General features: G+C 50.3%; 1 protein-coding gene across 3 annotated transcripts in view; it reads left to right on the forward strand.

Moving 5' to 3' along the window:
- The window catches only part of RALGDS (ral guanine nucleotide dissociation stimulator), a 375,186-nt gene that overhangs the window by 96,394 nt on the left and 250,977 nt on the right, over positions 1-27,815 (forward strand). The window contains exon 1 of one of the 3 annotated variants that reach the window (XM_078646157.1): positions 7,386-7,846. The exons of 1 other annotated variant lie outside the window; for it this stretch is intronic. In XM_078646157.1, the coding sequence (XP_078502283.1) occupies positions 7,751-7,846 (96 nt within the window). In that variant the 5' untranslated portion in view covers positions 7,386-7,750. Of the gene's footprint in view, positions 1-7,385; positions 7,847-27,815 lie in introns of those variants that run through there. One more of the 3 variants, XM_078646155.1, reaches the window with a different exon arrangement.

Genomic DNA, 27,815 nt, shown 5'->3' on the forward strand with positions numbered 1-27,815 from the left:
ATATGGAAAACCTGTCACAAAGGAAGAAAGCAGGAATGTTCAAGGGTCAGATAAAAGCACAGGGAGTAACTGGTAGTGAATTAAAGAGGCCAACATTTAATTGCACCAGCCACAGACTTCTGAGCAGGAGCTTCAGGCACCACACTCTTTCATATACAAATTAAAAACTGTTTCTTGGTACACACCACCAAGCTGTGGAACTCATTGCCTGCCAGGTTCAGATTCATCCACAAGCCTTTAAAGTTCCTAAGAGGGGTGGAAACATGGTTGTTCCAAAGATAAATACATCAACTACTGACCATGGGAATAGAACACAGAATGATGATCGTTGTGCCTAAAAAATCATGGTGAGAGCTGCGGAACCATATGGACAGCACATAATACCTCAATAAGAGTACAGACACAGGTATTCAAAATTGGTGAGTTCCACTCAATAGCACCACACAATGACCTCGATATACAGATGGAATATAACTGTGCTTCTTCAATCGACACTAGAATTGCCCACTGTCATTCTGCACCCAAAGACCAGCATCCTGCATATGACATATGGGACTCTACTCATAGTACGCCCACCCCAAGACTACATAGACGTTGTACAGTACGTCTACTCTAGCCATAAGGTGAAGGTCACTTATCCGCTTCCACGTGGGGCTAATTCCCCCGCGGGGCGGGGGGAATGCACGCGGCACCGCAGTGCTTGTGATGAGCTCAGCTGGTCATGCTGCACAGGGTAGCTAAGCTCATGACGAGCTGGGCTCGTCACGACTCCGCCCACTCCAATAGAACACCCGCACAGGCGCAGGCCGCTGCAGTTATGATAAGCTGAGCTAGTCATGAGCACAGCTCCACTGTGCCTCATGAAGATCTGAGCTCGTCATAAGCATAGAAGGGGTTAAGGCCTGATTTAGATCTTGGCGGACGAGTTACACTGGTGATGGATATCCCGTCCACTGAAATATAAATACCATTATATCCTGTCTAGTTTCAATGATAGTCGGCACCCAGGCGCAAGAGTTTCGATCCATCTCACCAAAGAATATCATACACCAGTTTGTTACCTGCACCCTCGTTGCCAACGGTACCAGCATATAATGTATAGAAGGAACTGTGGGACCTTTCTTGCAACCGGAGGGGCCAGGAGCAAACTGTAGACACATAAATGACGGATGGAGAGAGAGAGGAGTGGGAAGTCCAAAGATTGTATCCACTTCATTTTTTTAAAAGAAACAGAAGCTGGACTACAGAGAGGTTGACTCTCTTCAAAGCAATAATCAACTTTGGTCCTGAATTGAATGTTCTGATTTTATATTAATTTTGTGAACAGAAACAGGTTGTGCCAGCACGCTTAAACATCCATTCAGTGCTAGCCCAGTGCCTAATTTGAGCCAGGGGTTTCCGGTGCTCGGCACTTAATGGCAACACCAGTGCTTATGGTAGTCTCCCACATGGTGGCGCTGTCGGTTAATTTTAAACAGATGAGCACAACAGTTGATTATTAATTCAGTATAAATTGAAAATGGGAAACATCCTTTACAACGAAACTTTTACAACGCAGTGCGGTGGGGGGCGCTCTAGGATAGGGAATAGATTTAATTTACTATCCAACACCTTCCCTAGTGTCCACGGGGACTGGAGTTGGAATAGTAAATTAAACTATTCACTATCCAGCACCCCAAAGCGATATGCGTTGTAAAGGTTTGCGTTGTAATACTTGCGTTGTAACAGCATGCGTGGTAAAAGCATGCGTTGTAACGTCATACATCCTTTGAAAATGACTACTATATGGCTGCCACGTTTCCCAGGTCTACGCTTGATGTGCTTCTCTGGTCCAAGTGTTTCCTTAGCATTTTGGGACTTGTAGTCCTGCTCTGTAATGGAATAAACAAGACTACAAATAAGAGAAATCAAAGAAAAACCCACTCTGGAGAAGCACATGACGCATGGACCTGGTAAACATGGCTGGGCTGCTAATACCTGCCACCCAAGCCATTCTTGTAGCCTTAGAGGTGTGAATAGTCTGAACTGTCACACTTAAAGGAGTGTGATGGTTAGTGGTTGTGTTGGTTCTGTTATTGGCTGCCCTGGTAGGGGCAAGGGTGGTGCAAGCTGCAGTGGCCTCCTGACGAGGGTCCTGGCACTTATGTTTTTGCAATTAAGCTCTGTGCGAACCAGGGAGGCTGCCAGGTGCAAAGTAGTCAGAAACTGCAGGGACGCCTTATGATGACAAAAAGGATGAGAACAACAAAGCCGACTTCTCCGTTTCATGAGGTTGCAGAGTTGGGAACTCCTGCCACTGCCAGCATAGGAAATGGCAGTTATGAACACGAAAAATGAATTACTTACAAAAGGAAGAGACCTGCAGAGCTAATCAGTGCAGCCAGTAGAGCACAAATTATAAAAAATGTGTCTATCTCTCCCATTTCCTCATTCGTTGCACCATCCTGCGCTGCATCCCATCTCACCGCTGCACCGTGGTGGTCATCGCGCATGACATGGAAACAATTCCCCCATAGGCTCAAAGCAAAGACAACACTCTTTCACCCACACACCCATGGCCGTACTGGGATCAGAAACCAGCCCTGGTAATTCCACTTGACCAGCTGGGGGGAGGTGGTGGGGCGGCTCCGGTAGTGTCACGCACCGCTGCCGCATTTCTTGCAGGGGGGGCGATATAGCAGTACTGCTGCAAAACCAGTCCCTTGTATCAATAGCCACCCCCACTGATCAAAAAACGACCCCCACCCTTCCGGCCTACTGGGAAAACGCTAGGTGCCCGCTATGGCCAGTCCGACCCTGCGCACACCCACACTGTGTAGAGTGCTACCCACATTGGCAAGCACTTCAGAGCCACACATAGGTGTAGTAAGCTCTATACAGATACTATAGTACACAACAAGAGGGGGGGATAGGCTGCACGAGGGACCCTCTGGGTCACAGAGGCAACAGACGGGTCACTGCAAGGACCGGTAGGGTGACAGGCGGGACAGGCTGGGAGTCAACAAATTCAGGCTGGGTCGCAGAGGGAAAAGACAGATCACTGCATGGACAGGCTGGGTAATGGGAGGGATAGGTTGGCCATCAAGAGTAGCAGGCTGGACAGGCTGGGTGACAGAGGGCCCTGCTGGGCGTAAAGAGAAGCAGGCTAGGTAGGCTAGGGGATAGAGGGACAGGCCAGCATCAAGAAAAACAGGCTGGGCCATAGAGGGAATAGATGGGCCATTGCATGGACAGGCTGGCTAACAGGAGGGACAGGCTGCTTATCAGGAAAAGCAGACTGGGCCTTAGAGGGAACAGACAGGTCACTGCATAGACAGGCTGGGTGACGGGAGGCAAACAGGAGGCTGATAGGAGGGACAAGATGGGCGTCAAGAGAAGCAGGCTGGGTCGTAGAGGGAGCAGACGGGTCATTGCATGGGCAGGCTGTGTGACAGGAGGGACAGGCCGGACATCACGAGAAGCAGGATGGGCCATAGAGGGAACAGACGGGTCACTGCATGGACAGGCTGGGTGTGAAGAGAAGCAGGCTGGACAGGCTGGGTGACAGGAAAGATAGGCCTGGAGTCAAGAGAATCAGGCTGGGTTGTGGAAAAGTGTAAATTCTATGTTAGCATAAGCGGCAGCCATTTCTACTGTTGCGTCCATTTAGTTTCTGTTATTCTCTACTGCTCGCCTTTTCACCCAGCCTGTGTCCTCAACTTTAAGCTGACCTCTCTGACATGGTCAATCTGGTGTATGTGCTGGAGGGCTGCAGCTGCAGGTGCACCTTGTCTCAGATGTTATCAAATGATTGCTTATTGCCGCCATAAACATTCTTACTCCCCCTCATCTGCTGACCATCTGGTCACCCATCTGCCCTTGTTTGCCTTTAGCGATTTCCGTGCTTAAACTTGTGTCTTCCAGTTTTCCTTCCCATGCGATTACACTGCAACAACCGTATATAAGGATGATGTTTTTTGTATTCAAGGTACTTCCGCCTACAACACTTTAGGGTGTTGTTCAGACGCGGTACCACTCATGAGTGTTTAATAAACTTGGTTTGTTTCACTTCACTCCAGTGCCGATCTCTCCTTTGTTAGTCTTCGGACCCGTGGATGAGAGGGTGACCCTGCACCAGTGTTCCCTCAAGGGGGTACATTTCCACAGGGTCACAGAGGGAACAGGCAGATCACTGCATGGACAAGCTGGTCTACAGGAGGGACTGGCCAGGCGTGAAGAGTAGAAGGCTGGCTCACAGAGGGAACAGGCTGATCACTGCATGGACAGGCTGGGTGACAGGAGGGACAGGCTGGGGTCAAGAGAAGCAGGCTGGGCCGCAGAGGGAACAGCCAGGTCATTGAACAGACAACAGGCAAAAAAGAATACCAAGAAGGTGATTTGCGGGAGACCAGTGGTCGTAGAGGGGGGGGGGGGGTCAGCCGAGCCCGGTGTGCCCCTCCTTTTTAAATTTGATGGAATCTGTTTCCCTACTTTTTTGTTTTAAAAATGCGTCCCAGGATGGTAGAAATAGCTACGGCCTATAGCTAAGGCAGTGGAGAAGTGTGGCTCACTGGTTAGAGGAGGCAGACCTGGAAGCAGAAGTCAGCCTGGGACCAGGGTTCAATTCCTGGCTCGGGGGGGTCATGAGTCCTAAAATGTCCATGGACTCGACAATTCTCGCTCCGGTGCCTACTCGATTCACGGGTTCACACTCTGCGACTCTGGGCAATAGCTTGCTTAATCTCCACAAAGGCCCCTCGCGGTGGGATGCCTGGCTTTCACCTTGCGGATACCCTGCCGGGGTTATCTCACAGGGGAATACCAGGACGGGTTCCATAAGCAAGCGCTTAGAAACCGCTTGGTGATTTGCGCTATATAAATTCCTGTACATTTACATTTACATTTGGCCGGTAGTGGCTGTTCGGGGGAGGGGGGGAGGAAATGGACTCTGTCTCTTCCTTCTTGGCCAGAGAAGACAAGGACAGTGTCCACTTCTGCTCTGCCGCTGGCAGCTGCCTCCACCCCCCTCTCTTCCTCTTATTCCCTCTCTTTCTGTCTCTGTCTTGCATCTCACTTGCTGAAAATCGTGACTTCAATCATTGTCTCTTACCCTCTGGTTTCTCTCCTTTCCGTCATTCATTCCCCTGTAAAATAGATCCAAAAAAGAAAGAAACACTTTTGTTGGAAATGTTATCTTTTCTGACATTTTTCTATTCCAAAGTGCAGCCTTGAGACGGAGAACAAAAATAAAGGTTCAAAGTAACAAAAAATAAATAAATATTTAAATAAAGCAAGCCAAAGTGGTCACAAACTGGTCAAGTTGGTTTTATTCACACCCAAACACATTAGTGCCACTGTGGGGCTCTACTTTTGTTTTCTCGTCTTTCATTGAAGAGCATTGTTTTCCCCGGGTGGGGAAGTGCACCATTCCTGGAGGAACGGAAATACCTGGTTGATGCATGCAGTGGAAAATGTTTAATGTGATCCTTATCAGCTGTTTTCCTTATTTTAGATTATAAAATGTGTAAAGCAGCTCTGTGTTCCGGGATGTGGTCTTTTTAAACTATACTGCTTACGTTTTGTAACGATATAAGCAATGGACATTGAAATAGGTCCTTTCCAGCCCTATAGTCAAGTTCTTAACTTTTCAGGCAAAAGAACTCACTGATTTCCTAAATAGTGAGTGTACAAGCGTTAAGGTAACCATGTTGCTCCTACTTAAATTTCAAATGCTTTACTTAATCTTGCATTCCTTATGCAGGTTTGATTTTTCCATGATGTTTTTTTTTTTAAGGCAGCATATTACTCTTGTCTAGTGCATAATTTGAATTGAGTCACATCCAGGTGTTTATAGCAGGGCACAATTGGGTCGTAGTTGAAGGCAGTGCGAGTTTTCTCAGTGGGCAGTATGATGTTTAGTGGGGGAGAGGATGTGGCGCTGTGGCCAGAGCTGCCAACTTTGGCACTGGGGAACCAGGTTCAACCTTCATGACCAGTCCCCAGACCACTCTCCTGTGGGAGCACATTCCCGTGCTAGACCTTAGAAGGCCCGCAAGACCTTAGAAGCCCTGGTGTCCTAGCACCAGCAGGTGGCCCTAGCGGTGGCAAGTGTAGGTTAACCTTGAAGGTCTGCCCACCACAATGCACACTGAAGTTCACCTCCTTTCTTGTGGGCAGGCCTGTGAAGCAGCACACTCTAGAGCGACAGTGACTCTGTCACTGAGGTCACAGGACCCTTGAGGCCAGTCCGCCTCACCCATTGGTACCTCCATTGGCCTTGTTTCAGCAGTAGTAGTGAAACTCACCAGGGATCTGCAATGCAGGATTTGCACGCACACAAAACCAAGTTCTCAAACTTCACGGCCTCTTCTTCATGCACTAGCACTTTTAACATGTGCTGTCTGCTTAGAGGCCACTGAAATGATGCAACATTGGAGGACAAAATTATGTCACAGTGTTGACTAAATTAAGAAAAAAAAATGCTGCACCCTAATGCGGTACATTTTCTGATACTTTATTATTTTCACATTTTTACACATACCAACAGTTGCTGCAAAGATTTCCCTTCATTAGTACCAGTGTGATATGCAAATGCAGCCTTGAGAAAGGTGAACAGTCAACCTTAGCAAAGGGCCGCCCACTTCGCAGCAACACAAGTCACGTTTTTTACTAACTTTTGATCCGTTTGAGCTACAAACAATTTTTTTGTTGAAATCATCAGACTATGCAGCAGATGATGTATTATGTGGCAAATATGGCAAAAAGCCATAATTATATGAAAAACATTTGCAAACTAGGATATTTTGCCATTCATGTTTGAACTGCTCTTGTGGAAGAAGGGAGGAGAAGTGCTGATGACAGAAGCTACATGGCTGGGAGACAAATAGCTTGCAATTCCACTTTTAAGCGTATGTGGGACATTTTGTGATTGGAAACTATCCCCCTTTGTGAATGTATTGTAAAGCCAATAACTCATAATAAACCTTAAATAAACACGTGCATCCATTGGTTGGATTGAATTACGTAATAAGCTGTAACGGGTTAGTGAAATGCCAAACAAATACTAGAAATTGGGATGTATGGCTCTTTTTGGCCACAGCTCCGACTCCACCCACCCCACGGGTTTCTCCCGCCCTCTGATTCTCCGCCCACACACCCCCCCCCCCTCACACACAAACCCCCCCCCCCCCCTCACACACACACACACTCACTCCGGCTACTGCAGCGGACAGAAATGAAAACAGTGCATTAAAAAATGCAACATGTTCCTATTTAAGAATGCTCCCCTCCAGGGACTTCTGAGACCAGGTGTGAGCTGTTCGGCCGAGGCGGGGCCCTCGCCGGCCCCACCTGTACCAGCCTGGCTGTGCCCGCCTTTTCACACGTGCTGTGGCACGCTGCCTCGCAGACATATCATGCAGCCTGTCTGTGTGCCAGCCGCACACACGCGCGCGCTCCCAGGAAATCCCCACTGACCCCCCCCCGCCCCCGGCCACTGCAGGCAAGCGGACACCTAGCAGCTGAGCGGCACTCCCGGGGGGCGTGTGCCGAGGAGCACAGGGCTCAGCGGGTGCCCTCATGGCCGAAGGAGGGTACATACACCCCCCGCACGTGGCACCGGCCAGGGGCCCTTCCCAGTGAGCCAACGGGGGCCTGCCCCCCACCAGAGGCATCAGGAGTTCCGCCCCCCAGAAAAGCCCATATCCAGCCGGAAGCAGGTGGTGGTGGAGGGCGGGGGTGACCTGGACAGCGGCAGTGGCGGCTCGGCAAGATGGAAGCGAAGCCGCTGCTGCACCTGCAGAAGGCGCTCATGCAGCCGGTGCGGATGTGTATGCTGGACGTGTCGCTGACGCTGCAGGACGAGCAGGTGGGTGCCCCCCCCCCGTGCCCCCTCCCTCATGCCAGGGTGCCCCCTCCGCCGCGGTGGGCACCGCCGCCGCCCGCTCCAGACGCAGCAACAGGTCCCCGCAGCGGTGGCACCGAGCTCGGTTCATAAATGGGATTTTTATTCCTACTGATTTGTGGCGCGCGCTGTGAGTAAATCATACGGGGGGGGGCATTGGGGATGCGGGGGACACTGGTTTTGGGTATCCGTTTTGGCGCGTGGGGGGTAAAAGGGTCTGGTAAGGGATCTGTGTATTTATTAACTAATTGTTCAACTCATTTGCTGCGCCCACGTCACAGACTGAGGGGTCTCTAGGCGCACAGCGCGGGAGAGAGGCGGGGGCTTCAAGCCCCTCCCTTTCTGCTTTTTTTCTAGCCTAGGTTGCTTAAGGAGTTTGGGCTGACGGGTGGAAGGGGGGAGCGGGGGACTCGCGATGGATTTTTCCATTTCGACCTCATTGTGGGGGGAAGTGGTGTCTTTATCAGCTGGGGGTTGCAAAGGGTTAAACCGCTTCGGGGGTGTTAGGATACGGTCCTCCTCTGCAACCGAGGGGGAGGGGTCTGGCCGAGTGATAGTGGCGGGGTGGACAGTGCAGTGGCGAGCTTTGTCAATAAGTGTTATATTCGCCATCCTGGCCTGGGGGATGGGTGAGCGAAATGATGTGTGTCAGCGGTGTGGTTTGGAATGAGTTAACCCGAATTGGAATATTCATGGGGTGCACTGGAAGGGCTGATGTGTACCCTCCCTTCTTAACCCTTTAAAGGACGCAGTGTTTTGACGGAACCAGTTCTTTTTAATTCAGAATATTTTCGTTCTTCGCCGCCGCCAAAGAAAGGTTAAGTGGCCGCGTTAGTCCACTCTGGAAATCTAAACACCGCGGGTGATGAGACGGGAATTGGATAGGATTGGGGATTAAACGCTGCATGCGGTTTGCATGGGCCTTGGAAGTCTCTCGGGGGCCCCTGGCTTGCATTATATGCCACCGCGGCAGCCAAGCTTCCCTCCCCTGGAGAGGTTTGCAAAGGCAGGGCTAACACCGGCCCTGGCTCAGACACTTTTCCCCACACATCTTGCTTTGGCGGATATGGATAAGGGAGCAGACGCAGGATTTGTTTGGGTGAATTTGACACACCGCCTGTAGTTGCTCAGGTGCCATTCTCGAGCCCTGCCTGCATGCCCAGGCCTGCCCAGCTTACCTGACTGCTGATGACATGTCTGCAGCGCTAACCGCACCTGGCAGCGTGTGAGGACTCATACCAGGGAGGCTCGCAGAGAGCAGCGGGTAGAGTTTTTATGCCCGCTGGCACATAATGCTAGACGGAGGACTTGTACAAGTATTACGGAAACTGTTGTGGTGATGCCCGCTGCAGGCAGAGAGTACACTATGTAGATGGCACGTTGCTAATGTAAACATGAGCCAGTGAGTGCGGAACCTCCTGACTGCATGTGTCAGTGTGCCATGGGCACTGAACTGCACTTGCTAGTGTGCCCAGGTACCGTTGCTACAGGAATACGTATGCCCATGGCCCTTGGTTTTAGGTGTACCAGGTATGTCGTATTGTATATGCTATGGTGCATAGCTGCAAGGGTCAGTGTGCCAGATACACTGGACTGCACTCTGTGCCCAGCTTACATGGGTGATGGCGCTGGTGTGCCTGACTTGCATGAATACACATGCCAGTTGGCGCGGATACTTGGCTGAAGACGTCAATCGTGGCTGGATGCATGCGTCTTTGTACCAGGGAACATGCAATACCTGTGCCAAGCTGCCCAGCGGCACGCATTTGCAAATACCAGTGTGCCCAGGATTCCAGGCTTCTTGGGCTCGTTTGCACAAGATACTTGGCTGCAAGTGCCACATTCCTTGGTGCAGTGTGCTAGGCATTCCTGAAATCTTATACCAGTGTGACTGTATCTGACTGCGTGTGCCAGTGTGCCCAGAACACTCTGCTGCAGGTACCAATGTGGCAAGCTTGCTTTGATGCCAGTGCCTGTGTGCCTAGGACACTTGGATACAACAAGAAGTGTCCTCGAGGTATCGGGCTGCAGGTGCCAATGTGCCAGGCAAACCTAAACACATTGTGCCAGTGTACCCAGGATACCTGGGTGTGGCTGGCAATGCACGAGGGATTTATGGATCTACCTACCCAGGCTTCTAAGGCATTCGAGAGGGGTTAGCACTCCTAATGTGCTTATTATATCTCTGTTACCTACTTGGATATGACTCTTTACAACAAATGCATTGTTCACGTGTGCCATTACAACGCAGTCGTTACAACGACTGCATTGTTTCAACGCGAACCATTATATCGCAATTTGTTTCAACAACTTGCTGTAGGGGATGCGCTGGACTTAGGAATAGTATTATTTACTATTCCTCGTCCAGTTTGTGCAACAGTAGGGAAGATGTTGGATTGTAAATTCAACACCAGCGCGCCCCCTACAGCAAGTCGTTGAAACGACTTGCAATGTAATGGTATGCGTGATAACACCCGCGTTGTAAAGGAACCGGGTATTGGAGACAGCGCTGTAAACGTTGTTTCCCACCTAGTAGACACAAATGGGCCTGCTATGTATCCCCGACGTGGTCGCCACCTCTAGTTTCACCAGGAGTCAGCGCTCCTCCAAACATTACAGTGTCTCACGATAGAGCTTGCAAATACATTTTGCACGCTTCAACGTTGGTTTCCTATCACAACACTGAAATACGCATCGGAGGTCCTAGCAGTGCAGGTGATATTCAGCAAGTCACGGACTGCGTGTGATGTATCTAGAACTGGTGCTCCAGGACCTATCCTGTCTTGCTGCATCCAAGACTGAGCGGCTGCTCCTTGGTTCAAACGATCACCCCAGGCCCCCCTCCAGGGACCTGACATCCCCTTTTAACATGTGCATAGCCTGGGTGTCATTCTATTACACAATCTGTCAAAAGTCCCATAGGTGAACCTCGTCGCCATCTACAGACCTTTCGAAGAACCTTCTCCTGCTGCGTCTGCCCAAAGGATCGTCACTCTGCTCACCCTGCTGAGCTCTAAATTAAACAATTGCCAAAAACAATACTATTTCAAATAGTGCACTGTGGTACCTTTCAGTTATTTCTGATCACAGGATAAGAAATAGGGCGATGTCCCGTAAGAGTAATAACGCGTTGATAGGGTAGAATGAGTCCTATCGGGTAGAGTGGGCACCCATAGCTGATTTTATGCTATTGTTGCCCACAGTCCCCCAAAAGAGCTATTATAAAGTTTGTCTTAACAACTCCGTTTTCAGGAGTTTCCTGAAATGAATGTGGTTGGGATCAGAACTCGAAAAGGGGTTAAGAAAATTTTCAGTCTTGGGTCGTCGACTCCCAGGGATCAGCTTCCCTGTTTTATCCACTTGGGTGGTTCAAGATAGGGTGTATAGTAAAGCTACTTTCTGCAGGTAGTTTTAGACTTTTCTCAGGAAGGCTTTGTGATTGGTGTAGAGAACCTGGAATTCAATACTTTCACTGGTAGTCATGGGACGGGTTTCAGAGCAGATCTAATCCCATTTTTCTAGGTGCACGCTCTTTCTGGCTAGCTGGTTTGCTAGCCTTTATGACTTGTGTTGGAAAGCCTAGTGTAAACAGTGTTGCAATAGTGCATTCCGGATCAGGACATGATGATATCTCTAGGTAAGTTCACCCGTAATATATGGACCTTCTGGTTAAAAGATTGGCCATGCTCCAGAGAGCGCAAATGTACGTAAGCCACCATATCCATGGCCTGATTTTCACTGGCCACATTTCTCCAGCACTGATCTGTAACCATAGAGACTTCCAATCCAGGAAAGGCTCAAGTTCAAAACTGTAAGCCTTGTGCACAAGTTCCTTTCTGAATGGCATTTGCTTACCATGATCAAATTCAATTATGGAGAGGGAGGAAAAGGTAGGAGCCAGTTCACTTCCCCAGGGGTTATATGTATATATCAAAGGAAACTAGCTACATGTATCCAGGCGTTGAAACACACCCAAGGTGCACTTGGTACCTTGGGTGGGACCCGAAGATGAAGCATGTCACCAACTAGGTTGGTGAGTGAGGGTCTTCTTAAACATGAAATGTGATGTCTCGCAAACACACATTAGGAGCTTCCACATAGTAGCTAGTTTCCTTAGATATATACATTTGCTTACCATGCCAGACACGGCGTCCAATCAACAAACTAGACATGAAAGCTCGGTCATCAAAGCAGACTCTTCAAATACCTTGCAAGGTTCGTACACTTGGGGGCCGAGCACTGCATGTAACTGTTAGTGTTAATTAAGAAATGAAACGATAGCAATACTATGTATCTGTGTAAATACTTGAGCTTTCTAACTATAGAATTCTGCTAATGGTGCAACTGTAATGACATTAGCTGTTGTGATGAATGGTTTCTGGGAGCACCTGGCTAGTCAGAGGCTCTCGGGTTCTAGTTACATCAGTTAGAGTCGTTCACCACAGTGACTCTCTCATGGTAGTGAGACAAAGAAGTTCAAAGTTTACTCATGGCTTTGAGGTAGGTGAGACATTCAGAATACAGTGTACATCGTAATTCTAGCAAACAAAATCACTACAGTGGCGTAGAGTGGAGGGGCGGGGGAGCTTTTCCCCGGTAAGCACTGTTTTCGGGACAACAGGAGTCATGTCTGTCGACTAGCACCCCTTCGGCCTGAGAACAAGTCGGCTGTCAGTGGCCACCCCCCGAACAAGTCGTCTGTCAGCAGCCCCCCATCTCTTACCTACACTCGGGCAGCAAACTTAGCAGTGCCCCGGGTGGCAATACGGCTAGCCATATGTTTACTTTGCAAATAGAAAGTAATTTGATACACACAAGAAAAATATGCTACACATAAAACTAAAACCAGACGTCTTAATGCCCCTCGGGCCAGAGTTCTGACCGCAAACAGAACTATAGCGCCAAGGCACTAAGCGCTATAAAACAGCAACATTTGAAAAATACAGACCATGTTACACAGGGTTATTCTTCAAAGCTAGAGCAACGCTAGCAATACTCAACTGCACTGGTTCAGCAGTTGCTATCAACTCAAATCCACCCACTGTCCCACCACCCAAAGCAACAGAGGTGCCCACCCTACCCTGAATAGGACAACATTCTGCTGGTGTCATGGACCCGGTTAGGTGTGCATGATACTTAGGCACAGTTACTGGAGTCCCACTAATCCAGTAGCCACTGGGCTAGCTGTTGGAGGATAGTGGCTGGTGAAGGCGACTGATACTCTGATATCTCCAGATGACACAGAAAGGAGTTTCTAATAGTGCCCTGTTGCTTGCTATGTGTAAAGAACAGGCGAGAGGCGCTGTGTGTGCAGAACAGGCGAGAGGCGCTGTGTGCAGAACAGCAAAACACACAAGATGATGGATGGAATGTTGCACAATGGCAAAACATTCACCCCCCAGTCACAGATCTGGGTTTAATCCATCGTTATTTTGCTCACCAAGCCTCCCCAGTTCAGACATGGCCATATGCAAATCAGTCTTGACCCTGTGCCTCATGGGAACAGTCCAGCCCGAACTGTCAAGCCACGTCTTCCCTGGACCGGAATCAAGCATCCTAGGACTGGTTTCTGGCTATCAGCCGTCTTCAGCCAGGATAGCTTCACTCCAGTGGCTTAGTGAGCACAGGACCCACGTCTGGCAGGCAAGAGGCGTTGTGTGTGCAGAACAGGCGAGAGGCTCTGTTTGTGCAGAACAGGCGAGAGGCTCTGTTTGTGCAGAACAGGCGAGAGGCTCTGTTTGTGCAGAACAGGCGAGAGGCTCTGTGTGTGCAGAACAGGCGAGAGGCTCTGTGTGTGCAGAACAGGCGAGAGGCTCTGTGTGTGCAGAACAGGCGAGAGGCGCTGTGTGTGCAGAACAGGCGAGAGGCTCTGTTTGTGCAGAACAGGCGAGAGGCTGTGTGTGTGCAGAACAGGCGAGAGGCGCTGTATGTGCAGAACAGGCGAGAGGCTCTGTGTGTGCAGAACAGGCGAGAGGCGCTGTATGTGCAGAACAGGCGAGAGGCGCTGTATGTGCAGAACAGGCGAGAGGCACTGTGTGTGCAGAACAGGCGAGAGGCGCTGTGTTTGCAGAACAGGCGAGAGGCTCTGTGTGTGCAGAACAGGTGTGTGGCACTGTTTGCAGAACAGGCGAGAGGCTCTGTGTGTGCAGAACAGGCGAGAGGCGCTGTGTTTGCAGAACAGGCGAGAGGCTCTGTTTGTGCAGAACAGGCGAGAGGCTCTGTGTGTCCAGAACAGGCGAGAGGCGCTGTGTTTGCAGAACAGGCGAGAGGCTCTGTGTGTGCAGAACAGGCGAGAGGCTCTGTGTGTGCAGAACAGGCGAGAGGCGCTGTGTTTGCAGAACAGGCGAGAGGCTCTGTTTGTGCAGAACAGGCGAGAGGCTCTGTTTGTGCAGAACAGGCGAGAGGCTCTGTGTGTGCAGAACAGGCGAGAGGCTCTGTTTGTGCAGAACAGGCGAGAGGCTCTGTGTGTCCAGAACAGGCGAGAGGCTCTGTGTGTCCAGAACAGGCGAGAGGCTGTGTGTGTCCAGAACAGGCGAGAGGCTGTGTGTGTGCAGAACAGGCGAGAGGCGCTGTATGTGCAGAACAGGCGAGAGGCGCTGTATGTGCAGAACAGGCGAGAGGCTCTGTGTGTGCAGAACAGGCGAGAGGCTCTGTGTGTGCAAAACAGGCGAGAGGCTCTGTTTGTGCAGAACAGGCGAGAGGCGCTGTATGTGCAGAACAGGCGAGAGGCACTGTTTGTGAAGAACAGGTGTGTGGCACTGTGTGCAGAACAGGCGAGAGGCTCTGTGTGTGCAGAACAGGCGAGAGGCTCTGTGTGTGCAGAACAGGCGAGAGGCTCTGTGTGTGCAGAACAGGCGAGAGGCTCTGTGTGTGCAGAACAGGCGAGAGGCGCTGTGTGTGTGCAGAACAGGCGAGAGGCGCTGTGTGTGCAGAACAGGCGAGAGGCGCTGTGTGTGTGCAGAACAGGCGAGAGGCGCTGTGTGTGTGCAGAACAGGCGAGAGGCGCTGTGTGTGCAGAACAGGCGAGAGGCTCTGTGTGTGCAGAACAGGCGAGAGGCTCTGTGTGTCCAGAACAGGCGAGAGGCTCTGTGTGCAGAACAGGCGAGAGGCTCTGTGTGTGCAGAACAGGCGAGAGGCTCTGTGTGTGCAGAACAGGCGAGAGGCTCTGTGTGTGCAGAACAGGCGAGAGGCTCTGTGTGTGCAGAACAGGCGAGAGGCGCTGTGTGTGCAGAACAGGCGAGAGGCGCTGTGTGTGCAGAACAGGCGAGAGGCGCTGTGTGTGCAGAACAGGCGAGTGGCGCTGTGTGTGCAGAACAGGCGAGTGGCGCTGTGTGTGCAGAACAGGCGAGAGGCGCTGTGTGTGCAGAACAGGCGAGAGGCGCTGTGTGTGCAGAACAGGCGAGAGGAGCTGTGTGTGCAGAACAGGCGAGAGGAGCTGTGTGTGCAGAACAGGCGAGAGGCGCTGTGTGTGTGCAGAACAGGCGAGAGGCGCTGTGTGTGTGCAGAACAGGCGAGAGGCGCTGTGTGTGTGCAGAACAGGCGAGAGGCGCTGTGTGTGTGCAGAACAGGCGAGAGGCGCTGTGTGTGTGCAGAACAGGCGAGAGGCGCTGTGTGTGTGCAGAACAGGCGAGAGGCGCTGTGTGTGTGCAGAACAGGCGAGTGGCGCTGTGTGTGTGCAGAACAGGCGAGTGGCGCTGTGTGTGCAGAACAGGCGAGTGGCGCTGTATGTGCAGAACAGGCGAGAGGCGCTGTGTGTGCAGAACATGCATGTGGCACTGTGTGTAGAACAGGCGAGCGGCGCTGTGTGTGCAGAACAGGCGAGAGGCTCTGTGTGTGCAGAACAGGCGAGAGGCGCTGTGTGTGCAGAACAGGCTAGAGCCTGGCTAGAGACTAAGTGACTCCTGTACAGAGATCAAGAGATAAAATGGTAAATTCTTCCACCAGGCAATCTCCTCTAGCTAGAGAGGGTTAGTGGAAGCAGCCACAGGTTCCCCCTACACAGGGACGATGCTGTCTCACCTTCAATGACAGTAAGGCGCTTCCTCCCTTTCCCTCCCTGTTGATGTGCAGCAAGTTTCCTTATCTTGAGCGTCTGCCTGGAGTCTCCTTGTGTGTCAGAGTGGTTGTCCTTCCGCAGACGGCCTGCCTGGTCCTGCAGGCAGCTGGGTCCATGCTACCCAGGTGCAAAGTGAGCTGAACCCCAGCCTCTTCCATCACATTGGCAAATTCCTTCCCACACTCAAATCTCAGTCACAGAAACACCTTCTGCAGTCCCGACCCTATTCTGGGATTCCACTGCTGGGTCGCCACTCACGTAACCACCCCTGGTGTTGGCCTAACGGCTAGGGCGGTCAACCTCGAATCTGGGGAACCGGGTTCGAGTCTCGGCAATGGCGCTAAACATCCTGTGATTCTGGGTAAATCACTTAATCTCCCTGTGCCTAACAAAAATGAATGTGTCCTCATGTAATGCAACTGGTGCTATGTAAAGCGATCTGATACCCGATACCTTCGGGTCAAGTTCGCGCTATATAAAACTCTGTAAAAAAATGTTGGAGATCCCTCTGGCCGGTGAGACTGGACTGTCACTTTTCCTTGATTGACAGGTTGATCATATCAGGGGGTCAGCTACTTTTGAATTCCTGGGTGCCACTCCAATCTTGGAGGCATGTTTCCTAGGGGTGGACGGGTGGTGGGGGGGTTGGTGGTCACTGCTCGGGGAGAGCCTGCTACCCTCCTCCACCACTCTTGGTAGGGGGCCAAGGGAGGAATGTCAATTACCTTCAGACACTGGCCAGAGGAGAATGACCATCAGCCAGGGAATGGAAGGGGCCATCCAGCAGCGGGAAAGTCTGAGCTGCACACAGATCGAGCTGGTTCCTTCCCCAGCCCGCCAAGCTTCTGCAAGAATGAGGGCGTGTGATGGGAGCTGGGACGTCAAGCAGAACAGATACCAGCTCAGTTTGCATTAACCTCAGTGGCTCCCCAAGCCATGCTTACCCCGTGAGCACACGCTCAACACACCTATCCCAGGCTTGAGAGATGCCACGTGAACCAGGTGAGGGAGGCTGCCCGGACTTTACCAGGAGGCAGCTGGAGGGCAAACCCTTCTCAAGGGGCAGGGGCAGCTCTAGGCTCATGGCGGTCCTGGGCAGGGAGCGTAGGTAGGGGCCCCCGGAAGAGGGGGTCTGGGCAGGGCGGAACACGGAGGCCAGTGAAGAGGGGGGGGGGGGGGGGTCAGGGTGTTTGGAAGTGGAATAGAGCCAGAGGCGGGGGCCGCCATGCAAATGTGTATCCATCCTCAAAGTATTATTATATTAAGGATGTATATTGGCGTGGTGGCCCCTGGGGTTTGGTGGCCCTGTGCAGGTGCACAGCTTGCACATGCCTAAGGCCGCCCCTGCAAGGGGTGTGGGTGCTGCGCTCTATAGATTCATGCTGCAGCAACTCACAGGCCACCACAGACTGGCAGGAGAGCGCTGTATTTATTTATTTTATTTCAATTCAAATAATCTTTATTTCGATCGTCGCAGATCATCAAAGATATACACAAAATCACAGCATAAAATTTATAAAAAGGATTCCGTGTTTGAAGATTTAAAAGTTCGTAATTACAGTCTAAAAAAGTAAGTACATATTAGGTTGAAATTAAGAGTTAGTAAAACATGCCTAATTAGAATCCTTTATGATTCTTGTGCGTACTCTCCACATTGCCGACAAAAATTTCGCCATAACAAACACTGTTGGAGCTGTTACACCCGTTTTAAGCACTCTGTAGGCTGGTGCATAAGTTCGAAAACCCAGATTCCTTAAATAGGGGACCAGCCAGTAGCTCCTAATCTTACTGTAGGCTCTGCAAAACAGGACCACGTGAAGGTCACTTTCCAGTTTATAGTTGCATGCTGGACAGTTAACCAACCCCGAGTTACCATCCCAGGATTTAGTAAATGACCTCAGCGGAAGCGAGCCGTATCTCCATTGCAAAAAAATCTTTCTTGCATACACGGGGCACATGGCATCTAAGACATATTCCGGGCGATAGGAGTCTTTTGCTTTGATAAATGTGTCCGTTAAAGAACCTTCCCGGATTAAACTCAGATCTCTGAAGCATAAAGCTATAAAACAGTCTGGAGAGTTCTTTCCTCGGAAGCCTAGTGGACATCACTTCCGGATTACACCATAGTTCAGGGATTCCAAGGGTCGTACACATGTCCCTGATGTATTTCAGCCAAGGGATTTTAGACACATGTATTGACCTAAGTAGCTCCTGTAGTTCGCTTCTATAGTGGCCCAGGTCCTGACTGCTCCACAGACGTCTCCAGTATGCCAAAGGTTTGAGGCCCAGTTCTTCAGTTATTGGACGAAGTGCCAAGTCCATTCTTAAGGGAAGAAGAGGGCTACTCGGTGGGAGGGCCGCTAGTTGTCTAATAAAATTGTTTTCTGCGACCTGTATAGTCTGGAGCGGTGTATGTCCCTATAACTCGGCCCCATAGGTAATGCCTCCTCGAGCTTGTGCTTTGTAAATGTGTATTGCAGGAGTCAAAGGGCGCAAATAGGATTTGTTGGCAATTCTCATAATAGCACCAGCCCTCTGAATTAGCTTAGTGGTTGCCTTTGTTTTGTGTGGTAGCCAAGTTAAATTATGGTTCAGAGTTATACCCAGGTACTCAATTACAGAAACTCTTTCTAGGGATACGGATCCCAGGCAGGGATTTGGGCAACTTTTGTTTTTTTTGCTGAGAATCATGAATTTGGTCTTGGAGGTGTTTATTTCTAGTCCCCTTTCAACACAAAACTCCAAGAACCCATTCAAAATCCTCTGTAGTCCCATGGGTGTTTTTGACAACAGCAGGGTGTCGTCCGCGAACATAATCGCAGGCACCCTGCTGTTGTTTAGTTGTGGTGCGTCAACATTAGGGATCCTGCTTAGATGCTCTATCACCCCGTTTGTAAATAGACAGAAAAGGGTCGGGGCCAACACGCATCCCTGCCTTACTCCTCGTTGGACAGGGAACCTATCTGTCAGCCGACCGCCCTTTCCATATCTTACACGGGCGTAGTTGTCTGTATGTAGCCTAATTAGAATCTGGAGTATGTCCCCGGGTATGCCCAGGTCTGCCAGTACCGCCCACAACTTGGCCCGAGGGACCAAGTCGAAGGCGGCACGGAGGTCCACAAAGACCGCAAACAATGCTCCACCTTCTGAATGCGTCGTCTTCCAATACAGGATATTTAATCTAAGTATTTGGTCAACTGTTGAGACTCCCTTTCTAAATCCTGCCTGGAGAGGATTTAGAATGTCGGACTCCTCCATCCAGCTTTGAAGCCTGTCCAGGATTAATCTACCAAACAGCTTTTGAGTTATATCAATGAGGCTGATTGGGCGATAGTTGACTGGGAGCAGAGGCGACCCCTTTTTAAATATCGGGACCACCTCCGCTCCCAGCCAACTATCCGGTATTTTCATCCCCCCCCCCAGCACTGCATTGAACAACACCATCAGGTAGGGTGCCCAAATCCCAGGTTCCTGTTTGAACAGGTCACCCGGCATCCCATCCAGACCCGGGGCTTTTCCGGCGGAAAGCCCTGCTATTGCCACCCTGATTTCTTTGATGGAAAAAGGGGCAGAAGTCCATGCGTTGTAGGTAATTGTTGCTACTACCTCCTCATTTTCAGAAGAATATAGCTGCTGGAAGTGATCCTGCCAAACATTTGCCGCGATGTTTGGTTCGATAGCCGATGGAAGATCCCCACTTCCATGATTGATTGTTCTCCAGAATCTACGGGAGTCCCTTTCGGCTAATGACTCCGATAGGTTCTCCCAGTGCCGTACGTCCCACTCTATTTTAGCGTTAGCTATGAGTGATTTGTAAGCACTCCTTTTGGAGCGGATCTCCTCCCTGGTGCCTCCTTCTTTTATAATAGACAGAAGGTCTCGCTTTGCCAGTCTACAAGTACTGTTGTACCAGGTGTTTTTGGTTGAACCCTGTGTTCTTATTTGCCCTGCGCTGAAGAGGTGATCTTCAAGCTTCTTACTTCTTAGATCCTCACTAACATCTTTCGCGGGGTCAAGACTCCCTAGGTCAAAAGCCCTCTCAAGCAAAGGAATAATCCCTGCGTAGAGGGCAGATAGCTTTTCTCCACTGGATGCGAGCCTTTCCCATCTTATCCGCCTCCTGTTGTTCTCCAAGAGGTGTCCTCCTATCGATTCCGGGGCACGTAACTCCGTCTCTCCCGAAGAAGGGACGGTGTAATCTAGCTCCAAGGCGTTATGGTCGCTGTCGTACCTATCTATTATTTTAAAATCCACTACCCTTTTCCATGCCTGCATTTGTACCAGGAAGTAATCTAGTCTAGATTGTCTCATTTTATTTAAAAAGTTTTGTATAGCGCGAACATGACCCTAGTGGGTTTCAGAGCACTTTACATATGTGTTGTGGAAGACCTAGTAAGATAGGTGTGGGAGAAAAGTAAGAAAAGCAATATACAACAGGAACAAGAAAAGCGATATACAACAGGAACAAAATGACATAATGGCGGGCGACACAGGCCGTAACAAATGTCAGGTAGTAGCTAAAACAGATCGGAGGCAGGAGGAAAAAAACTTCTAGTTCAGCGCATTGATCATTAGGAGAGCCTTAACTCCCCTTTTGAAGGCAAATGTTGAGGGAATCAATCTTGTTTCCAAGGGTAAGGAGTTCCAGATTCTTGAGGAGTTCCAGATGCTTGAGGCAATGCCAGAGAATGTACGATTGTAGGTTTTCAGTTTTTAAGAGGGCCGGTTGCAGCCGTAGCCACCCTGGGTGCCAGAACGTTCTAGATATGTTGCACAATGGCAAAACATTCACCCCCAGTCACAGATCTGGGTTTAATCCATCGTTATTTTGCTCACCAAGCCACCCCCGTTCAGACATGGCCATATGCAAATCAGTCTTGACCCTGTGCCTCATGGGAACAATCCAGCCCGAATTGCCAAGCCATGTCTTTCCATGAGGCACAGGGTCAGACTGGTTTGCATATGGCCATGTCTGAACTGGGGTGGCAGAGTGGGCTAAAGAACGGTGATGGATTAAATCCAGATCTCTTGACTGGGTGTGAGTGTTTGATTGGTTCAGATGCTCCGTCCATCACCACCCCCTTTTGTACCGCTTTGCCTGCCTCTCAGGCCACCACAGGCTCTCTGTGACAGAAATGCACCGTTCCGTGCTCTCCCCACCTCAGAGCCAAGATCCAGGGTCATAGTTCATGTAAACAGGGGGGAGGCAATCAGTGAAAACCTGTGATTGTAATGTTTACTGAGGTAGAGAAAAGACTGCAAACTTGTAGTGACTTGCTATGTATATATAACTGAAATCAGTTTGAAATGCTATCACTTTCCCCCTCCCCCCCAGCCCCCTCCAGCATTACTCCTATCTATTTGCTGTAAATGAAAGAACCGTGAATACAGTGAATTCAGCCAACAATGGCGCTGCGCCCGGCTCCTCTCGGTGGGCGTGGCCATGAGCTCATCTCGTGCTGAGCAGGGCCCTTCATCTGAGCCTGCTTGTCCCTTTCAGGGAGGCCTCAGGGTCAGAAACGGGCCAGCCTGCAAGTACCGCTGTTAACAGAACAACACGAGTTCTATTTTACGTGGATGGTTTCTATAGCGCTGCCATGCAAGCTTAGGACCACTTCTGAGCGCTTTGAGGCACTGTAAGTAAAAGTCACGCATCAGGGGTGAGCCCTGGCGGACGGCGGTGGCCCAGGCGTGACTCTGTCCAAAGAGACGCCAGGGTCCAGGCTCTGTATGTTAGTGTCTTCGGATGTATTCACACGAAAGTGAGCTCGGTGCACGCACACGTGCTGCAGGCGGCCTCTCGGGTGAGCGTGCCTCACGTGCAGCCTGGACTTCTCATAGGTCGGACTCCCACGGGGGGGACCATGGGATAAGGCATCCCACCCCCATCTTACCCTCTGCCGCAGGTGCCCCCTTTCCTTTAATTGTAATTGCATTTATATAGCGCTTACTACTCCTGACGAAGCGGCGAAGCACTTTTACGGCGAGTAGCATGGTACTTCGGATTCCATAAAGGATTAGTGGAGAATTAGTATGGTGAAATATGACAGTAATTTGAGTGGTGTATATGTTACTTATTTGGATTTAGAAGGTTAGCAAAGGGGTAGAAGAAGTAAAAAGGTTTACAGTTATATAGCGCTTGCTACCCCTGATGAGGTGTTGAAGTGCTTTTTCCGCAAGTACCACGCTACTCCGGAACCCATGAAAGATTAGTGGTGAATTAGTATAGTGAAATATGAAATTGATTTGAGTGGTGGATATGTGAATCTATTATTTGGATTGGAAAGGATAGTGGAGGGGTAGAAAGGAGGGATTTTGACTTTTTTAAAAATTGATTTAGACCTCATAGCAGTCGGAGGAGGCTTGGTATGAGTAAAAAGGAGGTGGAGGGGTATGAGTAAAAGGGGGGGTGGAGGGGGAAGGGTCAGAGGGAGGGTTTAGTAAGGCTGGCTTTGGGGATCGAAATAGTAAAAAGAGGTGTGAGATGATGCAAGGAGGGGTGGAGAAGGGAGGAGCCTCGAAAGGGTTATTTTGGAGATCATAGTAGTGGTATGGGGGTTAGAGAAAAATGAGACTTAGTGAGCTGATTAGAGAGGTCTGGGCTTTAACGCACTCGTCCTCAGGGAAGCAGAGGGTACGAAGGCTCATGTGTGAGGGTCGTGTGTGTTTGCATGGGATGGGGTATTAAATGCATACTGTGCTCAGCAGTAGGGTAGGCCTGCTATAGTTATACTCTGCCTTGTGGTGCCTGCCGGGCTAAGAGACATTTAGACGTGAATTGAAACAGGAAGTTCCTGATTCCCCAACCACTCACCCTCTCCTACTAATTAAAACGGAGGAGGAGGGGAGGGGAGACCACTGCGTCCTGACAACCCACAAGTGTCCCTCCAACTGACCGGGACCCTCCGTTATTTTAAGGAGCATTTCTCTGCCTTTTACGAGGTGGAACAATAGACCGGCATACACTCAGGGGTAAGCCGATCAACCTCGTCAGGTCATCCCCTATTAGAGAGAGACCAGCAGCCCCAGGCAGAGGCATACCTCATCAACCTTTGGTCCTAATGAAGTGCCGCCTGAACCATGGGCACTTGAGGCTCGAAACATGTCGACCACTTCACACTAGAAGCTATCCTGGTACTTTGTAGACCACATGATAGCACCACTGTTTTTAGTTAGACCTGGTATCCATTCTCTATTAAAACCGTACATTAGATACCAGAGCCTATTTTAGCCAGCACTCACTCACTTCCCTAGCTACACGGTTAGGTAGCCCCCTCACTTGTACTCATCTATTCGGCGTCCACCGATCTAAAAGATCTCTGTCAAAGATCCCCCAGGCCCGTCGGGCATTGCAGCGCCGGCCTGACGAGGACTGCCCAATGATGAAGCATGCCAGCCTAACGGGTGTGAGGGCACCAAGATCTGACCTTCAGGTCTTTCTGCAACATGATTATTAGCCAATCGGGTCAACCCTCAGTGGCCACCTTGGGCAAAGGAGGAACTAACCCTCTCTTGATACCCATTCAACCTCCCCAGGGAGGAGCTTGGGTTTAGGACCTCGTAAAACATTTTCTTCTTCATTCTGTGCAGACATAAGATCAACACTGTGCTCCGGATTACAAGTTAGGAGGAATTATGGTGGAGTAACACACCTGGGGAATACCATCATACCTGCGTGAGGTATTCATCGGGTGAGGTAAACCCTTACAATCCTGGGTTATGTTCTTGAAAATGAGGTATAACATTCAGAATCAAAGTAAACACATTGAATTTGACATGCTTGCCCTTTCTTACGGGCCTTTTTCCCCATAACTGTGAGGCTAAAATAAATATCACACAACCCCTAATTCTGATGGCTGTGGCAATGCCGGTTTGCACCGGATACGGCTTTAGCCCTGAAGTGGCAATGGGGGCCTGTGGCAGCAGGCAGGAGTATGCTCAGGGGAAACTATACAGGAACAGCGGAGACGATATATATTAGGAAAAGTGAGGCAAAGGCACTAACCACACACAAACTGGAAGCCAGCAGAACCTGCAAAAAAACAAGAGACGCAGGCCCTGAGCCTGAGTTTGCCAGAATTCAGGGGCATTTTTATCACTTCAGACAAATAACGATACCCTGAGGTACGAGCTTTCATCGGCTGTAATAAATAGCACCTATTACGAGTTTCTGGGGAATAACATCATGCACATTTACCTGCTTATAGCACCAGAAACCTCATGGTACAGTAAATACCATATACATTTCCCCAGTTCCAGCAGGTTCGACCTGCGAGTTTTTGATGTTGTTTCTTACTTCCCTTGTTTCCCATGCCCCCCAGCACCTTATCCCTTTTCGGAAGAGTGGTCTCAGTGTGGGTACACACCAGTTGGTGTAACCAGGCGCTTTATAAGTGAAATTATTATTATTATTATACACGGTGGGATATTTAATACTCTGGATAACTATCAAATGCAGTAAATAGCACCCGATTTGTAATTGTAACTCCTGTTCAAATGGGGTTTACTCAGGGCTTGGAAAATACAAACCCACTCATCATCAGGGCCACAGAGACACGTGACAAAAACACTCTTACTTAAAGCAAAATAACTTTCTAGCAGAATTCCATTCGCTAAGCAAATTTCCTACAAATGAGGTTTTATCTTTGGGCTTGCTCTGCTCTGCAGGCCTTGGGGCTGGTTGCAGTAACTGTATGGTCCCCTGTGTCGGCTCACGATGGATATTCACCAGTCCCCAGCAGGTAGATCAGCAGGGCCGGAATGGGAATACAAACAAGCCTTGGCAATTGAGTCGGATTGGCTGCGGGGTGGGTGGATGGGGGTTCACATGGAAAACACTGCAGCTGCTTTTGTTACAGGGGGCTGATATAACTGGACTCCCAGGGGTACAAAACCAGCCCCCACCCTGGCGGCCCACCGGGTAAATGCCTGGTGCCCGCTACTGCCAGTCCGGCCCTGTAGATCATGCTTGGGGAGGGATGAGTGGTAAGCTGGGGGTGGCGCAGGGGCCGGACCAGACCACAGAGGATAAAGGACTCTCTGTAGTTCCTCTGAAGAAGCAGCACAGATGAAGGAGGGAGAGAGAGAGCGAGAGAGAGCGAGAGAGAGCGAGCGAGAGAGAGAGAGAGAGAGAGAGAGCGAGAGAGAGAGCGAGAGAGAGAGAGCAAGAGAGCGAGAGAGTGAGAGAGAGAGAGGAGAGAGAGAGATGGGGGAGAGAGCGAAAGGGAGAAAGAAACAGAAGAGAGAGAGAAAGAGGCTCTAAGTTGTTGATCAGTGAGTGTGAAGTGTTTACTAGTCTGGGTGGGGAGGGTTCTGACTGGGGGTATGGGGTAACAGAAGTGAACTTAAACAAAGACAAAAGGAGACAAGGAACATGCTTCTGAAATCCCCCATGCGAGCAGGCACAGATGCCCAAAGCTGCCACAAGCTGTCTTTAGTGACCCAAGAGCCTTCACTTCCTGGCAGTGCCAGGCACTAGTGCACACAGGCCCTTTTATTACTGTCGGCACCAGGGAGCCCCGGGCACGTGTGCAGGGCTCAGCTCTGGTGCCCAGAGGTGGACTGGCTCAGATCGCAGGCGTGAATGGTGCACAATGAACCAATCCGCTCTAAGGGCGCGGCTGCTTTGGTATTTGTAGAACTAGCCGGAGATAATTTAGTCTGTCCAGGGCCTTATATACATGAAGATGTACCCTCTGCTCCTCATTATAAGGATGGCCCCACTCACCAAGGTCTTCCATTGCCATATGTGACATAAAGGCAAGGACTGAGTGATGTCATAATTGAGTATGTACACTTGGGGGTACTTTATTCCATATAATAGGTGGGTCTTCCCAATTCTCAGGTCTCCCCAAAAGAGCTTGTCAGTTGATTCACGGTATGAGTAGTTCACCCAGTTGTGATTTTCTATGTAAGATTCTGGGAGTTGGCCTGGGGCGGCTACTCCCCTATGATGGAGTGTCGTCCCCCCCCCCCCGCTAGCCGCAGCAGCTGCAAAACTTGAAAAAGAAAACTATAATCAACCACGTTTATTATTATATTCTTTTTCTCTTACCTTGTAGTCTTGGGGGTGGTGCCACTGGATGACCCGCACTGAGGGGGAGTGGTGTGCACTGCCTTTAGTGTGCTTGCTGGTTTGGACGGCCGTCTCAGGCCGCTCAAACCGTCATGCGCACAGAATCTCTCTCCAACCCCAGCTGCGTTGCTGGGTTCGAGACAGCAGGCACAGGCTTCCAGTCTGCCTCGGAGCACAAATTGAGGGCCCTCTGGCCAATCCTGATGCTGCTCTGATGCTATGAGAGCAGCAACAGGATTGGCCGCAAGGCAGTCTGGGAGCCTGTGCCTGCAAAGTGTGTTGAAGAGTCCAAAGGCGTAATACTGTGTCAGGACCTCTGCAAAGCTGAAAAGGTGATTCCTCCCTCATGAAAAATTCAGAAGCATGCACCGTTTACCTATTCACCAGCTAGGCTTGGCATTATTTACCTATTCACCAGCTAGGCTTGGCATTGTCTACTGATTGACCAGCTAGGCGTTGCACAGTCTACTATTGACCAACTAGGCGTGGCACTGTCTACCCATTGACCAGCTAGGCATGGCACTGTCTACCCACTGACTAGCTAGGCTGGGCATTGTGTACCCACTGACTAGCTAGGCTGGGCATGGTCTACCCATTGACGAGCTAGGCTGGGCATCGTCTACCCACTGACTAGCTAGGCTGGTCATTGTCTACCCATTGACGAGCTAGGTGTTTCATCGTCTACCGATTGACCAGCTAGCTCGGCAATGTCTACCCATTGACCAGCTAGGCATGGCACTGTCTACCCATTGACTAGCTAGGCTGGGCATTGTCTACCCATTGGCCAGCTACGTGTTTCATTGTCTACCCATTGACCAGCTAGGCTGGGCATGGTCTACCCACTGACTAGCTAGGCTGGACATGGTCTAACCATTGACCATGGGCTGGGCATCATCTACCCATTGTCTAGCTAGGCTGGGCATTGTCTACCCATTGGCCAGCTACGTGTTTCATCGTCTACCCATTGACCAGCTAGCTCGGCAATGTCTACCCATTGGCCAGCTGGCGTGGTACTGTCTACCCATTGACCAACTAGGTGCAGCAGTGTCTACCCCTTGACCAGCTAGATGTGGCACCGTATACCCATTGACCAGCTAGGCTAGGGATTGTCTGCCCATTGACCAGCTATGCTGGGCATCGTCTAGCCATTGACCAGCTAGGAGTGGCATTGTGTAGCCATTGACCAGCTAGGCGGACCCATTGACCAGCCGTGCTTGGCAACTGGTGTCCTGTATGTGGGAGACGCAGTGGACAGTCATGTGGGTGGAAACATGGCAGTGCCGCTTGCCCGGTGCGATACCATCAACCTATATGACTGGGTCCTTCCTTTCGTGGCTGAGGTTACGTCAGATTGTGAGGGAAGCTATCCTCCCAGGGCTTGCAGGGCATGGGGGGAGATTGACACCATTCCTCGCCTGTAGTTACTGATTACGAGCGGTCAGTGGCATTTTCTTGTTATTCACAGATATAGTCACATGCTGGCTGATTTCTGGACAGCATATGCTTTACAAAACAATAAAATAAAATGCCAAATGATCTATTAGCATGACTGTTCAGGCAGGTTTCTCCAAGGGGCGTGCACAGGATACATAAAGCGATACGCAAACAGCATTTTTGTACATTGCCTTTGCAGCCTGTTCCCTTCAGTTGGTGAGTTTTGCTTCTGGTGACATGTTCACCATTGCATTTCTGTTCTCGCCTCTGGTTTCAGTATTAGCCCATGGACAAGGCCTTGCGTCGTCTCTTCTGTGTATCCTTAGAGGTCTCTTTTTCCTCGCAGACTGCTGCTAGTGGGGGGTCTT

Source organism: Lissotriton helveticus, chromosome 5_1, assembly GCF_964261635.1.
Source record: "Lissotriton helveticus chromosome 5_1, aLisHel1.1, whole genome shotgun sequence".
Classification (NCBI taxonomy): Eukaryota; Metazoa; Chordata; class Amphibia; order Caudata; family Salamandridae; genus Lissotriton; species Lissotriton helveticus.